The sequence below is a fragment of the Saccoglossus kowalevskii genome, chromosome 2 (assembly GCF_978046115.1).
Source record: "Saccoglossus kowalevskii chromosome 2, keSacKowa6.1, whole genome shotgun sequence".
Taxonomy (NCBI): domain Eukaryota; kingdom Metazoa; phylum Hemichordata; class Enteropneusta; family Harrimaniidae; genus Saccoglossus; species Saccoglossus kowalevskii.
In genome coordinates this window covers 9,423,812-9,447,333 of record NC_140642.1, presented here as the reverse complement: position 1 = coordinate 9,447,333, position 23,522 = coordinate 9,423,812, and the positions used below count along the sequence as shown (strand labels likewise).

The following is a 23,522-nucleotide window of genomic DNA, read 5'->3' as shown; positions in this document are numbered from 1 at the left end:
GGTACTAATTTTTTTTTTTGCTATCAGTACTATATATTAGGAAACTAATCCTTTTAGTATGTGTGTCGTTAAATCATAATTACCTGATTAAATATTTGATACAATAAATATTGCACTATATTTGAAATATGCAACTGTAGAGGACTATCAGACCTTTGCCAAATTAAAGGCTGGATTTCATCTATAAAGTGCTGGATAACTTGCAGAGAAACCTACAGGAAAAATGATTATCATAAGTTATAAATAATTTTAGTTATAATAATTTTGTTGGCTCCAATTGCTTGATTACATTAACAATATTAATGTTAGTTCATTCACTGCCAAGGTGTCTTGATGACACTGCTATGAGGTGATCTTACCTTTGTCACAATCTGACATGTCTTGATTACACTGCTATGAGGTGATCTTACCTTTGTCACAATCTGACATATCTTGATGACACTGCTATGAGGTGATCTTACCTTGGTCACAATCTGACATGTCTTGGTGACACTGCTATGAGGTGACCTTAACTTGGTCACAATCTGACATGTCTTGGTGACACTGCTATGAGGTGACCTTACCCTGGTCGCAATCTGACATGTCTTGATTACACTGCTATGAGGTGATCTTACCTTGGTCACAATCTGACATGTCTTGATGACACTGCTATGAGGTGATCTTACCTTGGTCACAATCTGACATGTCTTGATGACACTGCTATGAGGTGATCTTACCTTGGTCACAATCTGACATGTCTTGGTGACACTGCTATGAGGTGATCTTACCTTGGTCACAATCTGACATGTCTTGGTGACACTGCTGTGAGGTGATCTTACCTTGGTCACAATCTGACATGTCTTGGTGACACTGCTGTGAGGAGATCTTACCTTGGTCACAATCTGACATGTCTTGATGACACTGCTATAAGGTGATCTTACCTTGGTCACAATCTGACATGTCTTGATGACACTGCTATGAGGTGATCTTACCTTGGTCACAATCTGACATGTCTTGGTGACACTGCTATGATGTGACCTTACCTTGGTCACAATCTGACATGTCTTGGTGACACTGCTATGAGGTGATCTTACCTTGGTCACAATCTGACATGTCTTGGTGACACTGCTGTGAGGTGATCTTACCTTGGTCACAATCTGACATGTCTTGGTGACACTGCTGTGAGGAGATCTTACCTTGGTCACAATCTGACATGTCTTGATGACACTGCTATGAGGTGATCTTACCTTGGTCACAATCTGACATGTCTTGATGACACTGCTATGAGGTGATCTTACCTTGGTCACAATCTGACATGTTTTGATGACACTGCTATGAGGTGATCTTACCTTGGTCACAATCTGACATGTCTTGATGACACTGCTATGATGTGACCTTACCTTGGTCACAATCTGACATGTCTTGGTGACACTGCTATGAGGTGATCTTACCTTGGTCACAATCTGACATGTCTTGGTGACACTGCTGTGAGATGATCTTACCTTGGTCACAATCTGACATGTCTTGGTGACACTGCTGTGAGGAGATCTTACCTTGGTCACAATCTGACATGTCTTGGTGACACTGCTGTGAGGTGATCTTACCTTGGTCACAATCTGACATGTCTTGGTGACACTGCTATGAGGTGATCTTACCTTGGTCACAATCTGACATGTCTTGATGACACTGCTATGAGGTGATCTTACCTTGGTCACAATCTGACATGTCTTGATGACACTGCTATGAGGTGATCTTACCTTGGTCACAATCTGACATGTCTTGATGACACTGCTATGAGGTGATCTTACCTTGGTCACAATCTGACATGTCTTGATGACACTGCTATGAGGTGATCTTACCTTGGTCACAATCTGACATGTCTTGATGACACTGCTATGAGGTGATCTTACCTTGGTCACAATCTGACATGTCTTGATGACACTGCTATGAGGTGATCTTACCTTAGTCACAATCTTACATTTCTTGATGACACTGCTATGAGGTGATCTTACTTTGGTCACAATCTGACATGTCTTGGTGACATTGCTATAAGGTGATCTTACCTTGGTCACAATCTGACATGTCTTGGTGACACTGTTGTGAGGTGATCTTACCTTGGTCACAATCTGACATGTCTTAGTGACACTGCTATAAGGTGATCTTACCTTGGTCACAATCTGACATGTCGATATGGTAAAGCCTGCGTTTTCATCATCACAGATGTAATACTTCATTATTTTTGAAAGAGAAAAGATAAATTCTGGAAAATTCTTCTTAATAAAGACTTTCATCATTGGACATTCATCAAGCATTGCAGACACTGAAATATAAAAAATTGCATTCAAATATCACGATGCTTAGATACCAAAACATATAATTGTGCTTGTATGATTACCATTCATAGAAATGAAACTGAACAACTTTTAATAACTAGTTGTACAATGTTTGAATGAAATAAAGAAATTATTAAAGAAATAATTAACAAACTGCATAAAAGTAAAACAAGTCCCAGTTTGTGTTTGGCTGTATTTGAATAAAATTGGCCAAAAAAATTATTGATGTCATGTTTAAATTTGGTGTGTTGAGTTTTGTTTTTGAACCAAAATAGCTGCCAGTCAACTGAAGATAATATTTACACTATTATGTCAAGCTATATTTACACAAAATCAGTGTAAGTGCATCTCAAAAATGAGTGAGATGAAGAAAGAATTATTAATGACATACTTCAATAATCTGCCATGAGAAGACAAGACTAAATTTGAATGAAGCCAAACCAGACACACCTGGGAAATAGTTGAACACATGTTGAAATGTTTTGGCACTAAAATGGACACCAGTGATCAAATGTCAATGAAACAAAAAACGTGATTAGTGCATTTGTTCTATAAAAAAATCTCAAAAGAGGGCAAAAAACAAAAGGCCTTCAGTCAGTCATTTTGGATAAAAACATAAAACAAAATGGCATGGCATGCATCAGTAACTCACCATGAGTTATTCCAATACCAAGTTTGAATGAAATCAGCCCAGCCATGTCTGAGAAACAGTTCATGACATTTTTAAACAGTTGGTTCAAACATTGAATAAAACATAACACTTTCTAAAAACATCGTCAATGTTGTTTTGAAATATAATAACCTGTGTCAGAGTTCACAAAGGTGAGAGTTGTGTCGTATTTTCTAAAATTAAAGTGTTAGTTAGACAAACTATCTTTGCCAGATTTCATTAGCAGCTATCAGAGAATACCTATGCTAAAAATCACCGTCGTGGGACAGCTGGGAGTAGAGATCAAATTTTTAGACTAACCCCAAATATCAATGTTTTCTTAAGCGTGAATAATCACAAAAAACATAAAACACACTGTATCTCAGATTTACTCAAAATGTATTACCCTCTTAAACCATCGCTACAACTGTTGAATGCATGCTTTATATATTTGGTCAATTATAGGGAATGTGGGGAAAAAGTAAATAATATATGATATTTCCAAAGAAAAAACCTAATACACTTATATGTATATAATGAAATAATACACAATAGACCCTAACCCTAACCCATACCTCTTTGTAGTTCTTTATGTGAAACTATTGGATGCTGTTTAAACCACATTAGTGAGACTTCTTTATCAAAGGTGCTTTGTAAGTCAGATGGGTAAAGCAGATACAATACTCTGATAATCTGTAAATTATATAATGAAAACATATAAGAACAGCATGTTCCATTTCAGAGCAAGCAAGGCACTAGGCAACCATACCCATCATGGATTAAGAGAATATGTTGTGGAATCAGTGTGGATTAATAAAACAAAAGGTGAAATCAGTGTAGATTATGGGAATATGTGATGAAATCAGTGTGGATTATGGAATATGTGATGAATTCAGTGCAGATTATGGAATATGTGATGAAATCAGTGCGAATTCTGGGAATATGTGATGAAGTCAGTGTGGATTATTGGAATATGTGCTGAAGTCAATGTGGATTATGGGAATATGTGCTGAAGTCAATGTGGATTATGGGAATATGTGCTGAAGTCAATGTGGATTATGGGAATATGTAATGAAATCAGTGTGGATTATGGGAATATGTGATGAAATCAGTGTGGATTATGGAACATGTGATGAAATCAGTGTGGATTATGGGAATATGTAATGAAATCAGTGTGGATTATGGGAATATGTGATGAAATCAGTGTGGATTATGGAATATGTGATGAAATCAGTGTGGATTATGGGAATATGTGCTGAAGTCAATGTGGATTATGGGAATATGTGCTGAAGTCAATGTGGATTACGCAATATGTGATGAAATCAGTGTGGATTATGGGAATATGTGCTGAAGTCAATGTGGATTATGGAACATGTGATGAAGTCAGTGTGGATTATGGAATATGTGATGAAATCAGTGTGGATTATGGGAATATGTGATGAAATCAGTGTGGATTATGGAATATGTGATGAAATCAGTGTGGATTATGGGAATATGTGATGAAATCAGTGTGGATTATGGGAATATGTGCTGAAGTCAGTGTGGATTATGGAACATGTGATGAAATCAGTGTAGATTATGGGAATATGTGATGAAATCAGTGTGGATTATGGAATATGTGATGAAATCAGTGTGGATTATGGGAATATGTGATGAAATCAGTGTGGATTATGGGAATATGTAATGAAATCAGTGTGGATTATGGGAATATGTGCTGAAGTCAGTGTGGATTATGGAACATGTGATGAAATCAGTGTAGATTATGGGAATATGTGATGAAATCAGTGTAGATTATGGGAATATGTGATGAAATCAGTGTGGATTATGGAATATGTGATGAAATCAGTGTGGATTATGGGAATATGTGATGAAATCAGTGTGGATTATGGGAATATGTGCTGAAGTCAGTGTGGATTATGGAACATGTGATGAAATCAGTGTGGATTATGGGAATATGTGATGAAATCAGTGTGGATTATGGAAATATGTGATGAAATCAGTGTGGATTATGGAACATGTGATGAAATCAGTGTGGATTGTGGGAACATGTAATGAAATCAGTGTGGATTATGGGAATATGTGATGAAATCAGTGTGGATTGTGGGAACATGTAATGAAATCAGTGTGGATTATGGGAATATGTGATGAAATCAGTGTGGATTATGGGAATATGTGATGAAATCAGTGTGGATTATGGAACATGTGATGAAATCAGTGTGGATTATGGGAATATGTGATGAAATCAGTGTGGATTATGGGAATATGTGATGAAATCAGTGTGGATTATGGGAATATGTGCTGAAGTCAGTGTGGATTATGGAACATGTGATGAAATCAGTGTAGATTATGGGAATATGTGATGAAATCAGTGTGGATTATGGGAATATGTGATGAAATCAGTGTGGATTATGGGAATATGTGCTGAAGTCAGTGTGGATTATGGAACATGTGATGAAATCAGTGTGGATTATGGGAATAAGTGACAATTTTTTATGACATACTCACCTTCAAAATAGCTTTAGATATTTTTGTGACATAAACTGTATTTACATATAATTTACATATAGTATCCAAGATACCACATAATTGTCTCTTGTCATCTTCATTACTAGCGTGCCAATTGAGTGCTTTCACTACATTTAATGATTTTAATATTTTATCAAGAGACACTAATTGTAATTGTAGGTCATCTAATCTGAAATGTAAACATACATCAATAAATTGATCAATGTTATTACCCAGAATGCATTGTGTCATTTAGGGATACATTCATGTGAAACATAGATATAGCTATACTTTATGTAACCGACATATACTTGTACGATGAAAGGGATTTACAATATAAGGGTATCATATGCAACTTAGATCCCATTCCATTCCACTGTCTTTGCTGGTAATTCAGATATGTGATGGAGATATTCCATAGATACGCAATGAATATATTCCATTAGATATGTGATGGAGATATTCCATTAGATATGCAATGGATATATTCCATTAGATATGTGATGGCGATATATTCCATTAGATATGTGATGGCGATATATTCCATTAGATATGTGATGGCGATATATTCCATTAGATATGTGATGGCGATATATTCCATTAGATATGTGATGACGATATATTCCATTAGATATGCAATGGATATATTCCATTAGATATGTGATGGCGATATATTCCATTAGATATGTGATGGCCTTAATATTCCATTAGATATGTGATGGTGATATATTGTATTAGATATGTGATGGCGATATATTCCATTAGATATGTGATGGCAATATATTCCATCACCGTAAAAATTTGAATTTGTGATACTTGTGATTTAAAACAAATTGATGATAAAAAACATTTTTTGAGAATTCCACCAACAAATAAATGAATCATAAATTGAAGACGAGACACATGCAATCAATTTCTTAGCAAAAGATGAAAATAACTATATTTTTTCATTCTATTGAAATCTAGAAATTTAATCTATTTTTTTTGTTTGTATTTTTCTCATTCGTAACCCTTTTCAATCCTCCAGAGTGTTGATATACGTTATCATTACGTTATCATTAATATCAATTAAAAGTAAGTTAAACTAAAGCTTTGTCATGACAACCACCAGACTCTTAACAAAGTTACTGTCATTAGTGTTGATACACACAAAATAGAACTAAGCAACGGAGACTTGAACTGAAATGTGCTTAGGTGGACTCTGGAGAGATAGACGACATAAAATTTGTATCTCTCTCCTGTCTCCATGTTTACAAATCCTCGTTACTACTGCTGATACTGTTTCAATTTCCCTTTTTAACAAACTCATCAGACCTATCCTCATTTATGGTTGTGATGTTTGGGGTGATGAGTTCTCCACTAAATCACCTATTGAAGACGTTCAATTAAGTTATTGTCGGTATCTACTGGGGGTGTCACAACACACACCAATTATGGCCATGTATAGCGAGTTAGGCAGATACCCCCTAGACGTATTTATAAAAAAACAAATAATTAAATATTACAGTCGGGCCATGAATTCTAATAATGCGTTACTCAAGGAAGCTTTTGTGGTTAACCAAAGCATTAAAAGTAAATGGTATCTAGAAGTGACATCATTATTAAACAATATCCAACTATATCATTCAGTTAACAACTGTAATAAATTAACCTCGGCACAAATGAAACAAATTGATTTGGGCATCAAGGATTTATTTCTAACAAAATGGAAAGGTGAGGTCCATAGTGATAACCGCACCAAAGCAAATGAGAAAAACAAACTAAGAACATATCGGCTAATCAAATCAGATTTAAAACTTGAGCCATATTTAGTCAAGCTAAAAAACTTTGAACTGCGTAGTGTGCTTACCAAATTTCGTCTCAGTGACCATAGTCTCAAAATTGAAATGGGTCGTCATAAAAAAATCCCACTAAACAACAGGGTTTGTGACATGTGTAACAAAGGTCTAATTGAGGATGAAATGCATTTTCTGCTGGAATGCAACAAATATAATGAGTTGCGTGCCAAACTGTTCAATAAAGCTAAGGATATGATCCCAGCATTTGAAAATAAACCTGCAGAGAAAAAATTCATGGAATTGTTACAGAATGAAAACATTATTATACCAGTAGCACAGTTCATAAGTAAAAGCTTTGAAGTCAGGAAGTAGGGTCTTACTTGACATCTTAATGCCTGCTGTCAATTTTGTAATTTTATATTAGATTGTATTTTAGAGATTTTGTATTATTTAGTAATTTAGTGATTGTATTTGTTATTTGTTATTTAGTATATTGTGTTTTTGTTTTTGTTTTTTTATATATATATTTCTCCTTGTACTTTGTGACCATTTTCTTTCCCTCCGGGGATTGTGTAAGAGTCAATAAGTAAATAAAAGATACTAATACTAGGACTGTGATCAGACACGACCCTTATGTAGGACAATGATTAGACATACCTCGCGAAGTTAACCAGCTCAATCTGTATTGCATTAAAGTGTGATCTATGCGACTCTTGGCAAGGATAGGCATCCGAACAAACTTTGGAGTCCATATTTTACAACTCAGCCAATCTTACTTATCTGCAAAGCATGACTTCGTTAGTAAATCGCCATCTTTAAATACGATTATGATCGTAGAGGGCGCACTCACAATGTCACGAAGATCCATGTTCATCAACACGAACTTTGGGGTAGAAGATTGTACTTTCTCTTACCTTAGCTTTGAGCTAGATTAATTATTCCAGAACGTTTTTTGCTTCCTATATATAATATGTTTGCTTTTTTATATAAACCACTGGCATAGATATAGCAGATTTTTCTAATAAATACTGTAAGAGTTTCCAAAGGTCACAAGACGTCCCATATGAAGAACACATTATAATTAAGATGTGGAATAAAGTTGTTAATAATGTTAAATTAATAAAATATGTTTAATATTTGCTCTATTAGAAGCACGTCTTTAATGAAAGCACACATGTACTAAAAATTGCATTTATTGTATGCTGTATCTTGTGTTAGGATTCATCAAATTTCACCAGAACTGCCAAAATACTACCAGTCCTACATTTAAGGTGTTTTTTTTTAAATACACATACTTTAATTCTCATTCCAAGTAAGCACACATTGTAACTATATTTAGCAGAAATAGACATTGATTACAACAGTCTGAATAATTAGAGTTTCACTTTCTAAGAAAATCTAAGCAGTCTGACAAAATGTCCCTGTTCTAATTGTTGCATAGCCCTGTTTCACAATCTTTAAATGTGTCATCAGAGAACAACGTTCCATTTTATCCAATAATATTTAGGAATTGCAAATTTATAGCATATATAAACACATAACACAGCATTCTACATCTTATCTTACTTCCGCTGGAAAGTTACGTAGGTATGGGCCGTCAGATGGGGTCACTTCTTCGAGTGTCTGGGATGGGCTTCTTTCGTGAGCAAAAATATCTAGATAGAGCCTACAATTTCAGCATTTTGTACTGACATTAAAAATATGTTTTTATAAAAATGGAATAACATTTTTTTTTTATAAAAATGACATAAAAATGGTTTTGCCCAAACAATGGCTCACATATTTATTTACTTATGTTAAAAAGAAAAAAGGGTTTACATTTCTTCTTGGTTCTCCAGAAAGAGGGTAGGAGTCTTGGAGAGGTGGGTCATCTGCCAATATTATGTGCCATTTAAAAAAGAATGTCATGGTCAAAACCTCCTGTGGTTATAAGTTCCGATTAAAAACGATGACACAGATTAGTGAAACTGAACACGATCATTTCATTTTTCCCAAACAAAGGGACTTACAATATGTCTGAATACACATCAATACAAATATTGATGTACAATGATTTAGTTGTACTTGTATTATAACAAACCGAATACCACACATATATCTTAATAAATTCAATCCATCAGAATATTATTTGGCATCAAGGGTGATAAGTAGCATGACAAGGTCATGCGAGTTGCACCCTCTGTGGTGCTCTAAACCCAACAGTGAGGTCTGATGCCGTTCAGCCAGCGAGGGCAGCACTCACGCCTACATGTCAGGCTAGAGTGGTCAGGTGACTCATTGTTTCTGGCATCAAAGGTGGTCAGATGACTCAATACCTTAGGCATCAAGGGAGGTCAGGTGACTCAATACCTTAGGCATCAAGGGAGGTCAGGTGACTCAATACCTTAGGCATCAAGGGAGGTCAGGTGACTCAATGCCTTAGGCATCAAGGGAGGTCAGGTGACTCAATACCTTAGGCATCAAGGGAGGTCAGGTGACTCAATACCTTAGGCATCAAGGGAGGTCAGGTGACTCAATGCCTTAGGCATCAAGGGAGGTCAGGTGACTCAATACCTTAGGCATCAAGGGAGGTCAGGTGACTCAATGCTTTCACATTTGATAATAATATGTTAATAAAATGTTTTCCCCGATATAGTAAACAAGACAATATGAACAACGGATGATTTTATTTTAATTTACAGAATAAAAACATCTGACAAAGATTTTACCATTAATTAAAATGAAAAGTTAATGCCTGAAAAAGATTTGTTTTTACACAGAATTTAATCTGATTATGAATACATGATTCTGGAATCATATAAATAGGTTGCATAACTAATAGGTTTTTATAAAAAAAATATGATATAAAAACATAAGATTTTAAAAATCTAAAAAAGTCAGATGTATGGACAAAATCAAAAACTTGTTTATACAATAATATTTCTAGTACTAAAAATGCAAACAATATGTGTCCTCTATTTGAATGACACATGATTTCATAATTGGTGTTCTTTAGTTTTGCAGCTCATATGTGAATAATCGTATTTGTTCTAATAGATGCACATAAACCAAAAATTGCATTTATATACAGAGTAATTAAAATACGACTTTTGACAGTACCGGTATTTGTACCATAGAGTGGGAATCACTAAAGCTTAGCGGCCAAAATTAGATTCATATGTTAACGTTCTGGTGGGATTGATGTGCATTTTAATAGAGAATACAGCATTTCTCACAGTATACTGACTACATTCTTATGTGTTTCTGTGAATATACAAATGTGGTAGTGTGTATATGAGATACAAAATAGAAATAAACATGTCTCGTAAAGATAAATCTGAATAGTGTACAGTTTTCTGAATGTATAACAGGCATGCAAGAAATCTCACCAATGTATAACTATAGAATTTGAAGCCTGTACAGTGAAGAATAAAATTAAAGTTATATTTAATATGGCAGTCATTTACAACATTTGGTTTGGATATTCCAGCAGACTGAATAATATCATATTACATCTGGGGTCTTCCCAAGGCATGAGAGAGTAGGGGTTAACTGTTAAATTTTGGATAAACAATAGAACCAATTTAGCATAATAATGAATATAATACATTGTAGCACAATTAACATATTATATTGTTATGCACATTTGCCAATATGATAAATAATTTAGCGAAAGAAATGTTTGTTACAATGATTGTGAATGGATGTTTAGTTCAATAGGTATAGGACGTGAACCACACAGTGCAACAAAGTTGATGACCATGGCAACAAAGATAATGACCCTAGCGACCAAGATGATGATGCTGGCAAAGATGGAATCTGTGACTGTAGAATAAGAAACAACTTGCTATAGATAATCAGCTTTTTCTGGTGCAAAAAAATGGCACGATGACTGCAGGCCTCAATTAAAGAACATTAGTAAAGATGATGCTAAATTTGCAAAATCATCAGAACGTGCAGCTATTTTAAAAAGTTTTAAAGGGAATGACATAAACATGCATTACTGGTAACAAAGGTTCATAACTATTCTCATTCACCATGTTCAGCCACAATTAAATGAGAGGCAAAGACAAATTTATCACTACAAACATGACCACATGCATTGCACTGGAATGGATTAGGGGATCCATGACACCCCATATGAATAATATACATCATTACTTCCTCAAAGCCTAATGCACAATGGTTACATCGGTATGGATATCTTGATTGTCCTCCCCGTGGGGACACGGTGCTTCTGGTAACTGAAGACACTTCAACAACTTCATGATTTGCTGGACTCTTATTGTCCATGGAGTTTGATCTGGATGCTGGCGACAGTGTTTTGATGTGACCAGATGGTTGTGGGCTCCTATTATGATCTGCATAATGTGATACTGTTGCACTGGACTTGGAGGCTTGGTTGTTATAGTTTCCATGTTCCATTGGATGCTCTTGTCGCAGATCTACCTCAATACATTCAGGATTTTTCTCACGATTTTTTAAGGTAGATGTTATACAAGAGAACTGTGAAGAGAGGGTTTGATTTGGAGAGAAAACTGATTGAGACATATCATTGGTTACATTATTTTCCTGTGCTGGCACCAGTTTATTCATGTCTGTCGTTATTGTATTGAGAAGTCCAACAAGTACAGGTGCTTCAGTGCTTGGAGACGGACGCCCTGACACAGCCACAGGTTGCTGTGGATGATGTTCTATGTGAGAAGAGCTTGCAACATGGTTGACCATCTCTTTACAGTTATCACTACATTGTATCAGTTCAACTGGTGTGGGTTCTTGATACTTCTTGTCATCTGGTAAAGTATACACACTAGAAATAATCGGCAGCATATTGTTACTACTCGTACTCGCAACATACATGTTATCAACAGAAATCACACTTGTTCTTTTCTTCTTATCACTGTTCATTATTTTAGTTGGTTCAGACCTAATACTTGAAATATTCCCCTTTAGGAAATTAGGCTTTCGTCCTGGGCGAGAACTCAGTGGGAAGAAACCATGGCGACGTTTCATATGCATCGTCAGTGTGCTCTGCACCAATGCAGAATAATTACAGTAATTACATTTAAAAGGTTTAATTCCATTGTGAGTTTTACGATGATACCACATACTACTGGGATTAAAAGATGTGTATCCACACTGATCACAGTTCATCTTTGTTAACTTTGGCATGGTGATTTCCTACAGATGCAACCTGCAATATAAAAGACATTAATCACAATGAGGTTTATCAAGGTAATGATAACGTGACCATCCAAAGTTTCGACTTATGTTTTGTGTTGCAATTATCTGTAATATCCACAGCAATCGTGAGTGACGGTAGCTATCATAAAGATAGTTTCCTCCTATTAAAAAAATGAACTCAAATAAGTAAATACACAGAGACTGCTTCAAATAAGACATTATTGCATTAATTGTCATGAAATCAATATTTGTTTTCAACAGAATTAACAGATTTTGGCACATGCTAACCCTGAATTTTTCTTTTCATTTATTTCAAATATTAGTAAGAATATTTCTGCACCTTCACCAATAAATATGTATTTGATCGACATTGGCCATTACCAAACAAAACATGGCTTCCCACACTATACCATAATGTTCACCATGTAGAAGCATTGAAATGGACTTCCAGTACACAACTCAGGATGTATCATGGATGCCTCACCAATCATGTTTTCATCAACATTGGAATATGCAATTATCTTCTATAAAAGCTTGCTACAAATCATTACAATATACCAACACATTGTAAGCAAGGATCTGAGTGTTTTTTTCCCAATGGTTTTGATAACTGGTTTACAAAAAACGACCCAGTTTCAACCTGCAATTTCAAAATAGTGCTGGTATTATCAAAGAACAAATTAATAATATTAATAACTATTTTATTTTTAATTCCTTATTAATAAGTGTCTCTGTAAAATTTCTATCAAAAAATGTAACTTCTGGGGTATGAAAGTTGTACATTATGGTACTGTAAAATACTTTATTTTCGCTTGGAATTAATTTTCGCTATTTTCACTGAAGGAATGATTCAGTGAAAATAAAATCCTGTGAATATACCTTTTTTGTCCTATATTTTACATTCAACTCATCAAAAATCGGTGAAAATAAATTCCATACAAAACAACCAAAAAGTTTTTTCAGCGAAAATTAATTCCAGCTAAAATAAGGTATTTTACAGTAATTAGTAAGCCTATTATAATTATTATGCAGCAAATTAATCACAATATTTGACCTTTTTTTGATGGAGAAGACTGTATGATAAGCAGGAAAAATGTTTTTCAGTTCCAGGTGATAAACAAGTGAATCAATTCTGTTGGCAAAATTTTGATTGATTGCAGTAGTGTTAGTATTTTTATTTTGGGCCAACAATTCAACATTGATTTCAGCTCTAAATGAACACCAGACACAAGGACAGACTGGTGACCCAAATAAGGCGACCTTTTATATGCGACCTTTTATACTTAGAAAGTATGTAATGTTTGGTGTTCACTCATACACAATGACAACACAAGTAAAAGAGTAAATCTTAGAAATTCTGAAGGTAGGAACATAAAGTGCAATGACTGCGGAAAAAGGGTCGAGAGTAATCCAATTTAAAATGCTTAACACTGAATTTTGATTTTATGACATGGTAATCTCAAATTGTCAATTAGACAATCCTGTATGATATTCTGAGACTTGATGATCCACTAAGATACTGAAGTTAAATAATCAGCAGAAATGTTTGGTAATCTTCAACAATTCAAGAATGGAAAGAAATGTTGGTAAAGAGTTACTTGGGGACCCACATCCATTACTCTAATCCTAACCCTGCCTCTCAAATACCCCTCCATTTCAATTCCATATACCCCTGTTTTGGTCACTTATAATTATTTGGAGGCGCATATTGAATTACAATTGGGGACTGGAGTGTTGGGGCTAGGGTTCAGGTTAAGGGTGAAGCAGCTTTAAGGAACTCTTTCTGAAACTACTCCAAATGTGAAAATATCATAAACCGAGGGTCAAGGGTTGCAATAAAATACAATTTTAATTTGAAATTAAATGATATTATGCAGATAGAATGGGATTTACTATTAACTCATTCAGTTGGGCCATGGAAATCTCCATGTTGTCACAGTACCTCTGGCTGTGATGTTACGAATTAAAATGCTCACCCCTCCCTCGCTTCGCTGGTCAACCCACAGTGTGTTCGGCTGTGGCAGTCGAAGCTCTGAATGAATTTCAACTGTATCTAATCTACCGTTGATCGCTGAATATTAAAACTATTACAATTACGCAAATACGTGTGTTGGGAAATATTATTATTGTACTCGGATTTGAAACAACGTAACGAAACCCTAACCCTATTGTTTATAACTCACCCTAGACTCAACATAAATTCACATTACAGTAGTTTGTTGCTGCTCATTTACATTGAGAGATACTTACCAAACATAGAAGAAATAATCACACAAGAATACAGCCCTGTGCTTGTGCAGAAGATCAAACTACGGCAGTTTGTAATCTTGAATTAACTTGTATTGTACTACATATCCAGCACCGACTCTCTGTCCGCCATCTTTGATCCCACTTTCCAGGGTCGCCTGAGAGGGCGCTCAAAAAAATCCATCTTGCTTGAATGACTAAGTTGTTAGAAAGAATGTTTGAAAAAGTTCTTTGCCAGAAGTTTTGCAATTTTATACCTAATGGCACTTTCAAATAAAATGACTCCCACTGATTAGTATTACAAGATGTAAGATAACTACTAGATTTATTATTTATTTTGCCTCAGAAGACGTACATTCTATTACTATCAGTGTTGTGTGATTGAGGTAGCCATAGGGCAAAACGTGTTAAAAATTGTTCTGTCAGTATTAAATAATCTGTAATTACTAATTGTTAATTAATTACTAACTGCATTATGTTCTGTATCTGCGGTGGTATTAAATACGCAATATGAACGAAAACATATAACACTAATATTGTTGTTTGATATTTGTTAGTTTGATGACAAATAAAAAAACACACCAAATACGCATGTACATTGCGCATGCGTATTAGAAAATGTCATTTTTTCATGGAACGAATGCTCAAATGTGTACTATAAGAAAAACATTTTCAGTTCATGGTAACTCAAAGTCCAATGTATTAATCAGCATTCAGTATAAAACAATAATGTTAAAAATTACTTAATCAACTTTTATGGATTACTAGTATGTAATAGTCATTTTTAAGATGACAACTTGAATTCGACCGGGAGTGAAGAAGTCATGTGATAAAACAACCAATTCATCTGAAAAACTGTGAAAAAAGCTCTGTTTTGAAGCCAACAGTGGCGAAACAATTAACTTTTAATGTTTTTGGTGTAAGGGCGTGACACCCCCAACAGAAGAAAATGGCCAGTCCTTAAGTTGTAATATACTATTTTTAAATAACTTATATATATAACCATCTTAAATTCAAGATATAATGTACCAGCTTACTACTTTCACATAATATCGTGTTCGTTGGGTTTGGAAGGATACGAAACCGCTCGAGCGGGCAATAGTATTAGGAAATAATATGCCAAGGGGCGGTTATTTTTTTTACTCAACAGCCAAATTCTAATGACTCCCAAAAGACCAAAACAGGGTGGCCCAAATAACAACACTTGAAAAAAGTGTGTCGTCTCTCTCTCTAAAAAAAAGAATAAAACCAATTTTTCAACAATCAATATATTCTGCTACTGGACATGCTTTCAAATCATTAAAACATGATTGCAGTGAATTCCAGTGAAACGAGGCATCATGTGCATTATGATTTATTTCCACGGAGGTGTAAGTGAAAATGTCGGAAATTATTCTCATCGCGGTTTAAATATTCTCACCGTGGTGCAAATATTATCACCGCGGAGAAAATTATTCTCACCGCTGTTTAAATATTTCCACCGAGGTGTAAATTAAAGTGAAACTGTCGGAAATTCGAAATGAAGCCGAAAAATACAGCTGAAAATGTGAGAAAATCGAAAAACAGTGAATGGCCCTAACAAGCCACTGTACTTTACTATAACTTGACGTAGTATTTACCTTGCCGTTTATTCAGAGTTATTTGCGTACTTTTCTATGTTACTTTTCGTTCTATTAAAATATTAAACTTGTCAATTAATATACGTTGTCTACTATTTTGCTTTTCCAGTAACTAAGGAATTGCGAGTAAAATATGCAAAAAAAAAAATGATTTCATCCATAACTTGAGAAATACTAATGCGAATTCGTTTAAATTTTCAGTGTCATTATTACTCGTGTCTATAATTATAATAATGCAAATTAGAATGCTGTAAACAGGTAAAGTAAATAATAATGGTAAACTGCATTCTCCTGCATGTGTGGGGTTATTTCGTCTGGAAGCGTTATTATGTTCGTCTAGGATTGACTGACACAAAATATAATTTACAACTACTAGTATTAATTCTGAATACACATGGTACTCTCCCTGACAGCCTGAAAAATTAGTGAAATATAATATTCATCATGGTTTCAAACAAATGGAATTCATTTAATTGAACAGAATCTTTTTTTTTGTTATTATATTTTTGTACATGTACTTGCCTTTTTTGTGAAAAGCATAGGGTGGAATCTGAATTTCACTTCCTGCAAAATTCATTAAAGCAATAATAAATAATTAAATATTCATTCTATTGCTAAATACTAAAAATTCGTCTCACCATGATATTGCTATATGGATCGGACCTGCACAATTACATGTGAAAAGAAGGTTCGTGGTGGTCAATATAAACTAGTAAATCCAGTCACGGTGGAGCCAAGACACAGGCCAAGACGACGAGGATCAACAACGGCGCCACCAACGACGATTTTCTGAAGTTTGTAAACTTGCCAGCCGTCGACAAGGAACGGCCAACTTGTGTGAAGTAGTCTTACGTCGACTACAACTTTAGTCGGTTATCCACAGTCCGCTTGCCCCTGGACAATTTATGCAGCTTACAAGGACTTATGATGTCTGCTGACGGCTGTCATGATGTATCACCAAAACCTGGTTCGAGTTTTAAGGTATTGTTGATGGCGAAATGCAGTCGCGTGCCAGTTTTTCTGTGTTGACAATCAGATTCAGTGCACTTGACAATATATTTATTGTGGTGTATCTCGGTTAACGTTCGGCCTCTTCACAGCACACTCACATTATAGACTATATACACAACATTCCACACTATATAAATACACTGGTTATTCGTGACTATCCGATAACATTCTTGAACTAGTTCGTAAATCTTTCAAATTCAAATACGCTGTGTTTACTTTCTTATAATTTCTCGAACCCTGTTTATTTTACGGTTCGTCAACGGACGAGGTACATTGAATGAAAGTGGGAACAAAAAACGTGACTATAAACATTTACGTGTGTGGCTTAACTATCTCGTCCGCTTAGCGTGTGTAACATCCGACAACCGATTTTACTTCTCTCACTGTTCACTTTTAATGCATCATCTGGTCATTTCAGTTAATTGTTGACGGCCAGACATTGACTCGTATATACACGGATGGTCAGGCAACCGAGCATAACGAAGCACACATGCTATTGCCCACTAGTGAACGTGCACCAAATATCGGTGGCGCCTAATATATTTACACGAGGCATGAAGTTAGAATTCCTTCACTCCTTCTTACCATGTTCCTACACGGTGCATCTACATCATTGTTTGTGAAGTCGCTGCTAATCCCATAATTACTTCGATAATGCTGTGTGTGGCACCGCTTTATTTGAAGAATGTCGTTTGTGTAAAGAATGTCAGATCATCAATACGAACATATCATTCAAATTGTTGACAAGTAAAAATATATATTTTCCAAAAAATATGTACGAAAATTAATACTCTATTTCTTTAAAGTTTTTATAGTTATATATGGTTGAGTAAAATAGTGCCTTTAAACTTAAATTATAGTTAAACTTATTTATTGATACAAATTGACTTTGGAAAGTTCAGTAAGGCACAGTTACTAGCCGTAAGGTCACTAAAAACTACAAAACAGTGAAAAAAACGAAAATTGATTAACAACAATATAATACTTATGAACAGATAATTATTACTTAACTAAATAACTAATTAAATAACTGTGTATTACTGTTTGGGTGAAGATAGGCATGGACGTACTGACATGTCTATGGTATAGGATGTACCATGTTGTGTATAAACCGGTGGTATGGGTATACAGACCCTAATTACATGCAAAGATACTAAAAATTGCATAGGTCATCAACCAAGTAACCTCAGCTGATTTCTTGTCAGAAAGTCTCTTCTTAGTGTTCATAGAGTATGTAATGAGATGTGGGCATTGGTATGCTATAGAGACTATTGTGGCGCACTTAGACCACATAGTTCAATGTGGCTAGTATTAGCATGACAAAACAAACCAAAGAAGTTGTCACTATTATATTAGGGGGTTGACATTAATTCTTTCGGAGGGACACTAATATATACACAAAAATAAAATATTTGTACAACTTTTGATGAGTTTTTATTAACAGTTCTTTGACCTATCTTCCATTTTTACATAACTTAATTTCAACTGGTGCTAATAATGTAGTTAGTATAACTTGCGTATGATTTGTTGACGTTACACCCAGTTTACCAGTCAGCCTTTCTCACCCTGTTGATCTATATAACTTGGTTTTGTTGGAAGTGTTATTTGTCACTCTATTGTGGTTTTGTGCGATTCACTTACCCACTGAAAATGTATTGACTAAGACAGCTTTCTTTTTGCAATCTTAGTGAAACAGTTTCAGAGTACAGCAACTGTGTATCCAGTTGTTTTATTTAGTTGGGATACTTGTATATTTTGGAGCTCAGTACACCTAAATGATGTATGTCAGCTTGTATTCTGTATAGGCCGAGGAGTGGACAGACACCGACGTGACTCTTGTTCTAATACATTTCAACTATATGGATGTTTTTAATGTTATTGTAAGGCAGTGAATTATTATTCAATGAGACATTTGGTTTAAGCTTGCAAGGAGTACAGAAATTCAAGGTGTGTACTGAAGGTATGTAGAATTTAGAAAGCAGCAAACATTCCTCTGGGCCATTGCGGCAACTTCAAATGATGAGATGAGGGTCCCTTTGTTTACCGGTCACTGGTACTGGTAGCAGCTGGCTACTAAACCTCGGCATAACAGGTCTCAACTGCTCTAACGGTTAGATTATATTTCATTTTAAGTCTTCATAATTTTACTGAAATTAACTCTTATACACTGGATATCTTTCTTTTGTTAGATGTTTAAAAGTTTCCAGTGTAACAGTTTTATAAATTTGTTTACCATTTTGCTTGCTATTATCTATTCATCCTTTTGAAAATTTTACAATAGAATTGCACAGTGGATGTGCATTTCATACTATAGATAGTACAAACTTTGAAAATGAAAGAAAGGGAAATATCTGAAGCTTTTATTGCGCATCTGAACAAACAAGATTCCATACTTTCTTCATTGAATCTGTGTGTGGTAAATAATACTTGTATCTGTAACAGTTATACCAGTAGACAGCACACATACAGGTACCTATATAAATTCACAAAGAGATTGAAGGAATGATTCAGTGAAAATAAAATCCAGCGAATATACCTTGTTTCTATATTTTACATTCAACTCGTCAAGAATCTGAAAATAAATTCCATGCAAAAACACCCAAAAAGTTGTTTCAGTGAAAATTAATTCCAGCTAAAATAAAGTGTTTTATAGTACTGTTAATACTTGAATTTGAAATATTTCTCACAAAAGCCTCTAATATGAAAATAATCAAATTTGCAACAGAATAATAACTGAAGTTACATTTTGACTTCAAATCCAACATACTTGCATGTGTGTTTAGTTAATGTTAGTACTCAGTTGTTATTCAGCTGGTAGAACAGTTTGTACAAGAGTGATGAATCAGCATTATCTGTATGTTCGGTTATGAATCATTGTGATTTCTTACTTAATTCTACTTGATTAAACAATACAATATTCTTATTAAGCCATGCCTTCTTGTTTGTGTTTTGTGCATTGTATCCGCAATTAAATTAAATTAAATTAAATTAAATTAAATTAAATTAAATTAAATTAAATTAAATTAGAACATACATCAACAAATAAATAAATAAATAAATTGGCATAACCGGTTTGTTTCACTTCATGCAGTACCTGATCTTAGGTATGCAGTAAGTAACAAGTTATCCAAAGTCACTTGACACCAGCTTCTACCTAATTAACTTTCTCTAACCTACTGTAAAAAGCATCTTTTTGTCTCTTGAGCTATTCTAGAATAACTGCATTGTAACCAGCGTATGGTGAAGTGTCTTTTTGACTGTTAGTGCTGGTACTTTGTATTGAGCTTCTACTATGGAATTTCATGCAATGGCCACTTTTGATTCTAGTGCATTCTGTTTATAGTAATATCAATCCTGAACTACAATGTGATGTTAAACATGTACCCATTAGTAATATATTGATATTCACTATATTGAATAAATACAAGTACTATACATATTTATTTTTTTACAATGGTCTACACTATTGTTATGCCTATTTATATTTATTTTTCAATAAGTTGTCACCTCCTTTTTAATTGCCTGTTTTGTCTAGATATAAAATTTGTGTTCTAGACTAGCATGTATTACATTAAAACAATACTCACTCTGAAATTGTGCTGATTAGATTTCTTTAAAGTGGTTATTAGAGGGATCACTAGCTTTTGTATAATTCAAAGACAAATTTATATTTGTTTTTATTAATTTGCTGATGTTCATTTATTAGCTTCTGCTTGTTTTAGACAGTGTAATTGTGTAGGAAACAATATGCTGTATGGTTGTTGTAGGCAATTAATCAACATTAGGCGAGTGATGGCTGGTTACTGGTAACAGCATTATGTTTAGACACCGTGAAAATTGTGTGGAGTAGTAAAAGCAGTTGTTTTTATAGTTACATGTGTGTAATTTATTTATATTTTAATGTATTGTTGTGTGTAAATTTGAGGTGGAATTTGGTCGTTATTGTTTTGTTTTTGTGTTTTGCTGGTTTTTCAAATTAATATTCGCGAGTCATTTTCTGATGATGAGAGTAGAGGAAGATCTAGTTATTTTTTTTTTAGTTGTCTTGAATTACAATTACAAAATCATACTCTGATGCTGGGCTTACTTCACTATTTTCATTTTGTACATTTCACTTTCTGTAAAATTTATTTAAAACTATACATTAGAGACATTTTTTACCAACCATTCACTTGGACCACTTTCAAAATTTGTTTTCATCTATTTGATGTTCATGTCTATTGGTGGAATTTGAATGGCTTGTAGTTGACGTCAGAGAATAAATTAGTGAAATCTATCCTGTCAGAGATAGCAGCTAACATTCCATTAAACCCCAGGAGAAGATAGGATTTGTCAGTTTGTGTTAGTAAATATGTATAGCAGCTTCCAGCCAAGGACTCTTCAACTTTCAACCAACAGGGGTGTTTTGATCAGTATAATGGATGGGTCATCAAAATAATATCTTTAAATATGGAACTGTATAACTTTGATTTGTTAATCTGGTTGTAAAGGTTGCTTTAAAGTATATTTGATGTGTTTGATCGTGTACCATGAACATTGCTGATATGTCAGTCAATGAGCTGTTCTCCTACAGTGATAATGACTCAGACTATGATGGAGTCAACATATCTAGTTTATCTAAACTTTCTAGAATTTCAACCAGAAAGGATGTGTTAAACCGTTACTGAGCGTTTGAACTCTTGCCCAGACATAACTACTTCAAACATTTGTAGCTGGTGTACTTCTATATTTAGAGCATTTTTTTTGAGTTTCAAAAGTTTCATCTTGATTGTGTTGGAAACCAAAGACTGAGAAGAGAGCCATCCAGTGACAAGATATGTATAAGGTAGATTATAGCAAACAGCAGGTTTCATTTTGGATCTTTCTAAAACACATGGGCGGTCTTTCTGGTTCACTGAACTCTTTTAAGATGAATCTTAAGTGTCATAATTTGCTGCTCAAATTGTTCCTTCTCTCTCAGCGGTGTTGCTGATGGCAAAAGAAAAAAGAGCCGGATGTTGTATGTAGGAAGCACCATGTAGTTTTACACTAACAAACTCACAAGTTTTACCATGTACTGTTTACATGTAGAGGAAGAAGGGGGTATACCCTGTCTACTAGTAGCTATTGTTTAGTTGGTGCTACTCTTCTCATCTGAAGTGGGGTGATGTTTTCTTACTAAATTTTCAAGCTGAGATGTTCCTGCACTTTACCAAGCAGTCAGTATAATGCCCAGAATTCTTTGCAGAAATACCAGTTTTGGCGGGAGATATTTGACCTTCACCCCACTATCCATGCAGTGAACTGTCATGTGTCAATTTTCCTTTTGACAGTTTGGGAACACGTTGTCATTATATGTTAATAATAAGGAATGCACTTGATGAATGAGTTGTAATTATACTGAAATATTATTGTGAGCAAGATACTAAATAAAACAATTTTTAGAACTTTCAGATTAACCCATAACTAGCAAACAAGATGACAGTATAAATTATGAATTACTAGCTTTCTTGTATGTATTTCTAGTAAAAATTAAATGCTATTTATCATTGAGAAAGGATACTTTTGTCTGAAATCTCAGATTATATCGAATAATAACCAAGGACTATTATTACCTACTATTATGTTACTACTATATATATATATTATATTTATTGGCCCTAGCAGCTTTCTCCAATTATAAAGTATAGAATGCTGTTACACATTGTTCTGTTATGCCTCCTTAAAATAATCTAATTAATGCTGTATCTTTGATTTTTAGAGATTTCTTGCACGCAGATTGTCTGCAGCCCCATCAATCTCATCGATCTCCACAGTTGGGGATGGTGACAGCACTATGGGATCCTATTCAAGGACTTTAACTGGCATCAGAAGATTTGTCAATGTTGTATTACCCACTCAAGAAGAAACTCAAGTAGCAGTTGAGGTAGGCAGTTAAAAGTACATGGACTATGTTTTGACTACATTAATTAAGTAATATTAATATTGTGTTTACATGTTGGTACAGCTAGTTTGTCTGGACGTCAATAACTGTAGCATATATTAAATTAATGATGTACAGTAAATTCAGAATAGAGCAATATTCAACAAAAATTAAAGATCCAAATTATAGAAAATATATATGTAAACTCATCCCAATCCAATGGAAATCCTGGTATACAAGGTCAAAAATAAAAGTTGAAGAGAGCTTGAAGAAGAGAGTGATAATGATAAAGTTGAGGATGAATTTCACTTCCTGATTGACTGCCCACAAGATATA

The 23,522-nt window shown here is 34.5% G+C and overlaps 3 protein-coding genes across 4 annotated transcripts in view; 1 reads left to right on the top strand and 2 right to left on the bottom strand.

Moving 5' to 3' along the window:
- Window positions 1-7,996, bottom strand: part of LOC102808734 (uncharacterized) — a 29,114-nt gene extending 21,118 nt beyond the window's left edge. Inside the window, exons 1-5 of the mRNA XM_085504641.1 lie at window positions 7,902-7,996; window positions 5,467-5,656; window positions 3,537-3,654; window positions 360-2,299; window positions 84-212 (exon numbers count right to left, since the gene is read on the bottom strand). Of these exons, the coding sequence (XP_085360767.1) occupies window positions 84-212; window positions 360-2,299; window positions 3,537-3,654; window positions 5,467-5,656; window positions 7,902-7,996 (2,472 nt within the window). The remainder of the gene's footprint in view (window positions 1-83; window positions 213-359; window positions 2,300-3,536; window positions 3,655-5,466; window positions 5,657-7,901) is intronic.
- Window positions 7,997-11,238: 3,242 nt separating this feature from the next.
- LOC100371293 (uncharacterized) lies at window positions 11,239-14,800 on the bottom strand. Its single transcript, XM_002731265.3, has 2 exons — window positions 14,658-14,800; window positions 11,239-12,417 (listed from the first exon to the last, which is right to left on the bottom strand). Exon 2 carries the CDS (start codon window positions 12,393-12,395, stop codon window positions 11,253-11,255), a length of 1,143 nt encoding a protein of 380 aa, XP_002731311.1. The 5' UTR covers window positions 12,396-12,417; window positions 14,658-14,800; the 3' UTR covers window positions 11,239-11,252.
- Window positions 14,801-17,079: 2,279 nt separating this feature from the next.
- Window positions 17,080-23,522, top strand: part of LOC100371139 (protein expanded-like) — a 36,762-nt gene continuing 30,319 nt past the window's right edge. Inside the window, exons 1-2 of one of the 2 annotated variants that reach the window (XM_085490845.1) lie at window positions 17,080-17,254; window positions 23,025-23,189. In XM_085490845.1, coding sequence (XP_085346971.1) covers window positions 17,198-17,254; window positions 23,025-23,189 — 222 coding nt within the window. In that variant the 5' untranslated portion in view covers window positions 17,080-17,197. Of the gene's footprint in view, window positions 17,255-18,944; window positions 19,245-23,024; window positions 23,190-23,522 lie in introns of those variants that run through there. The other variant, XM_085490848.1, reaches the window with a different exon arrangement.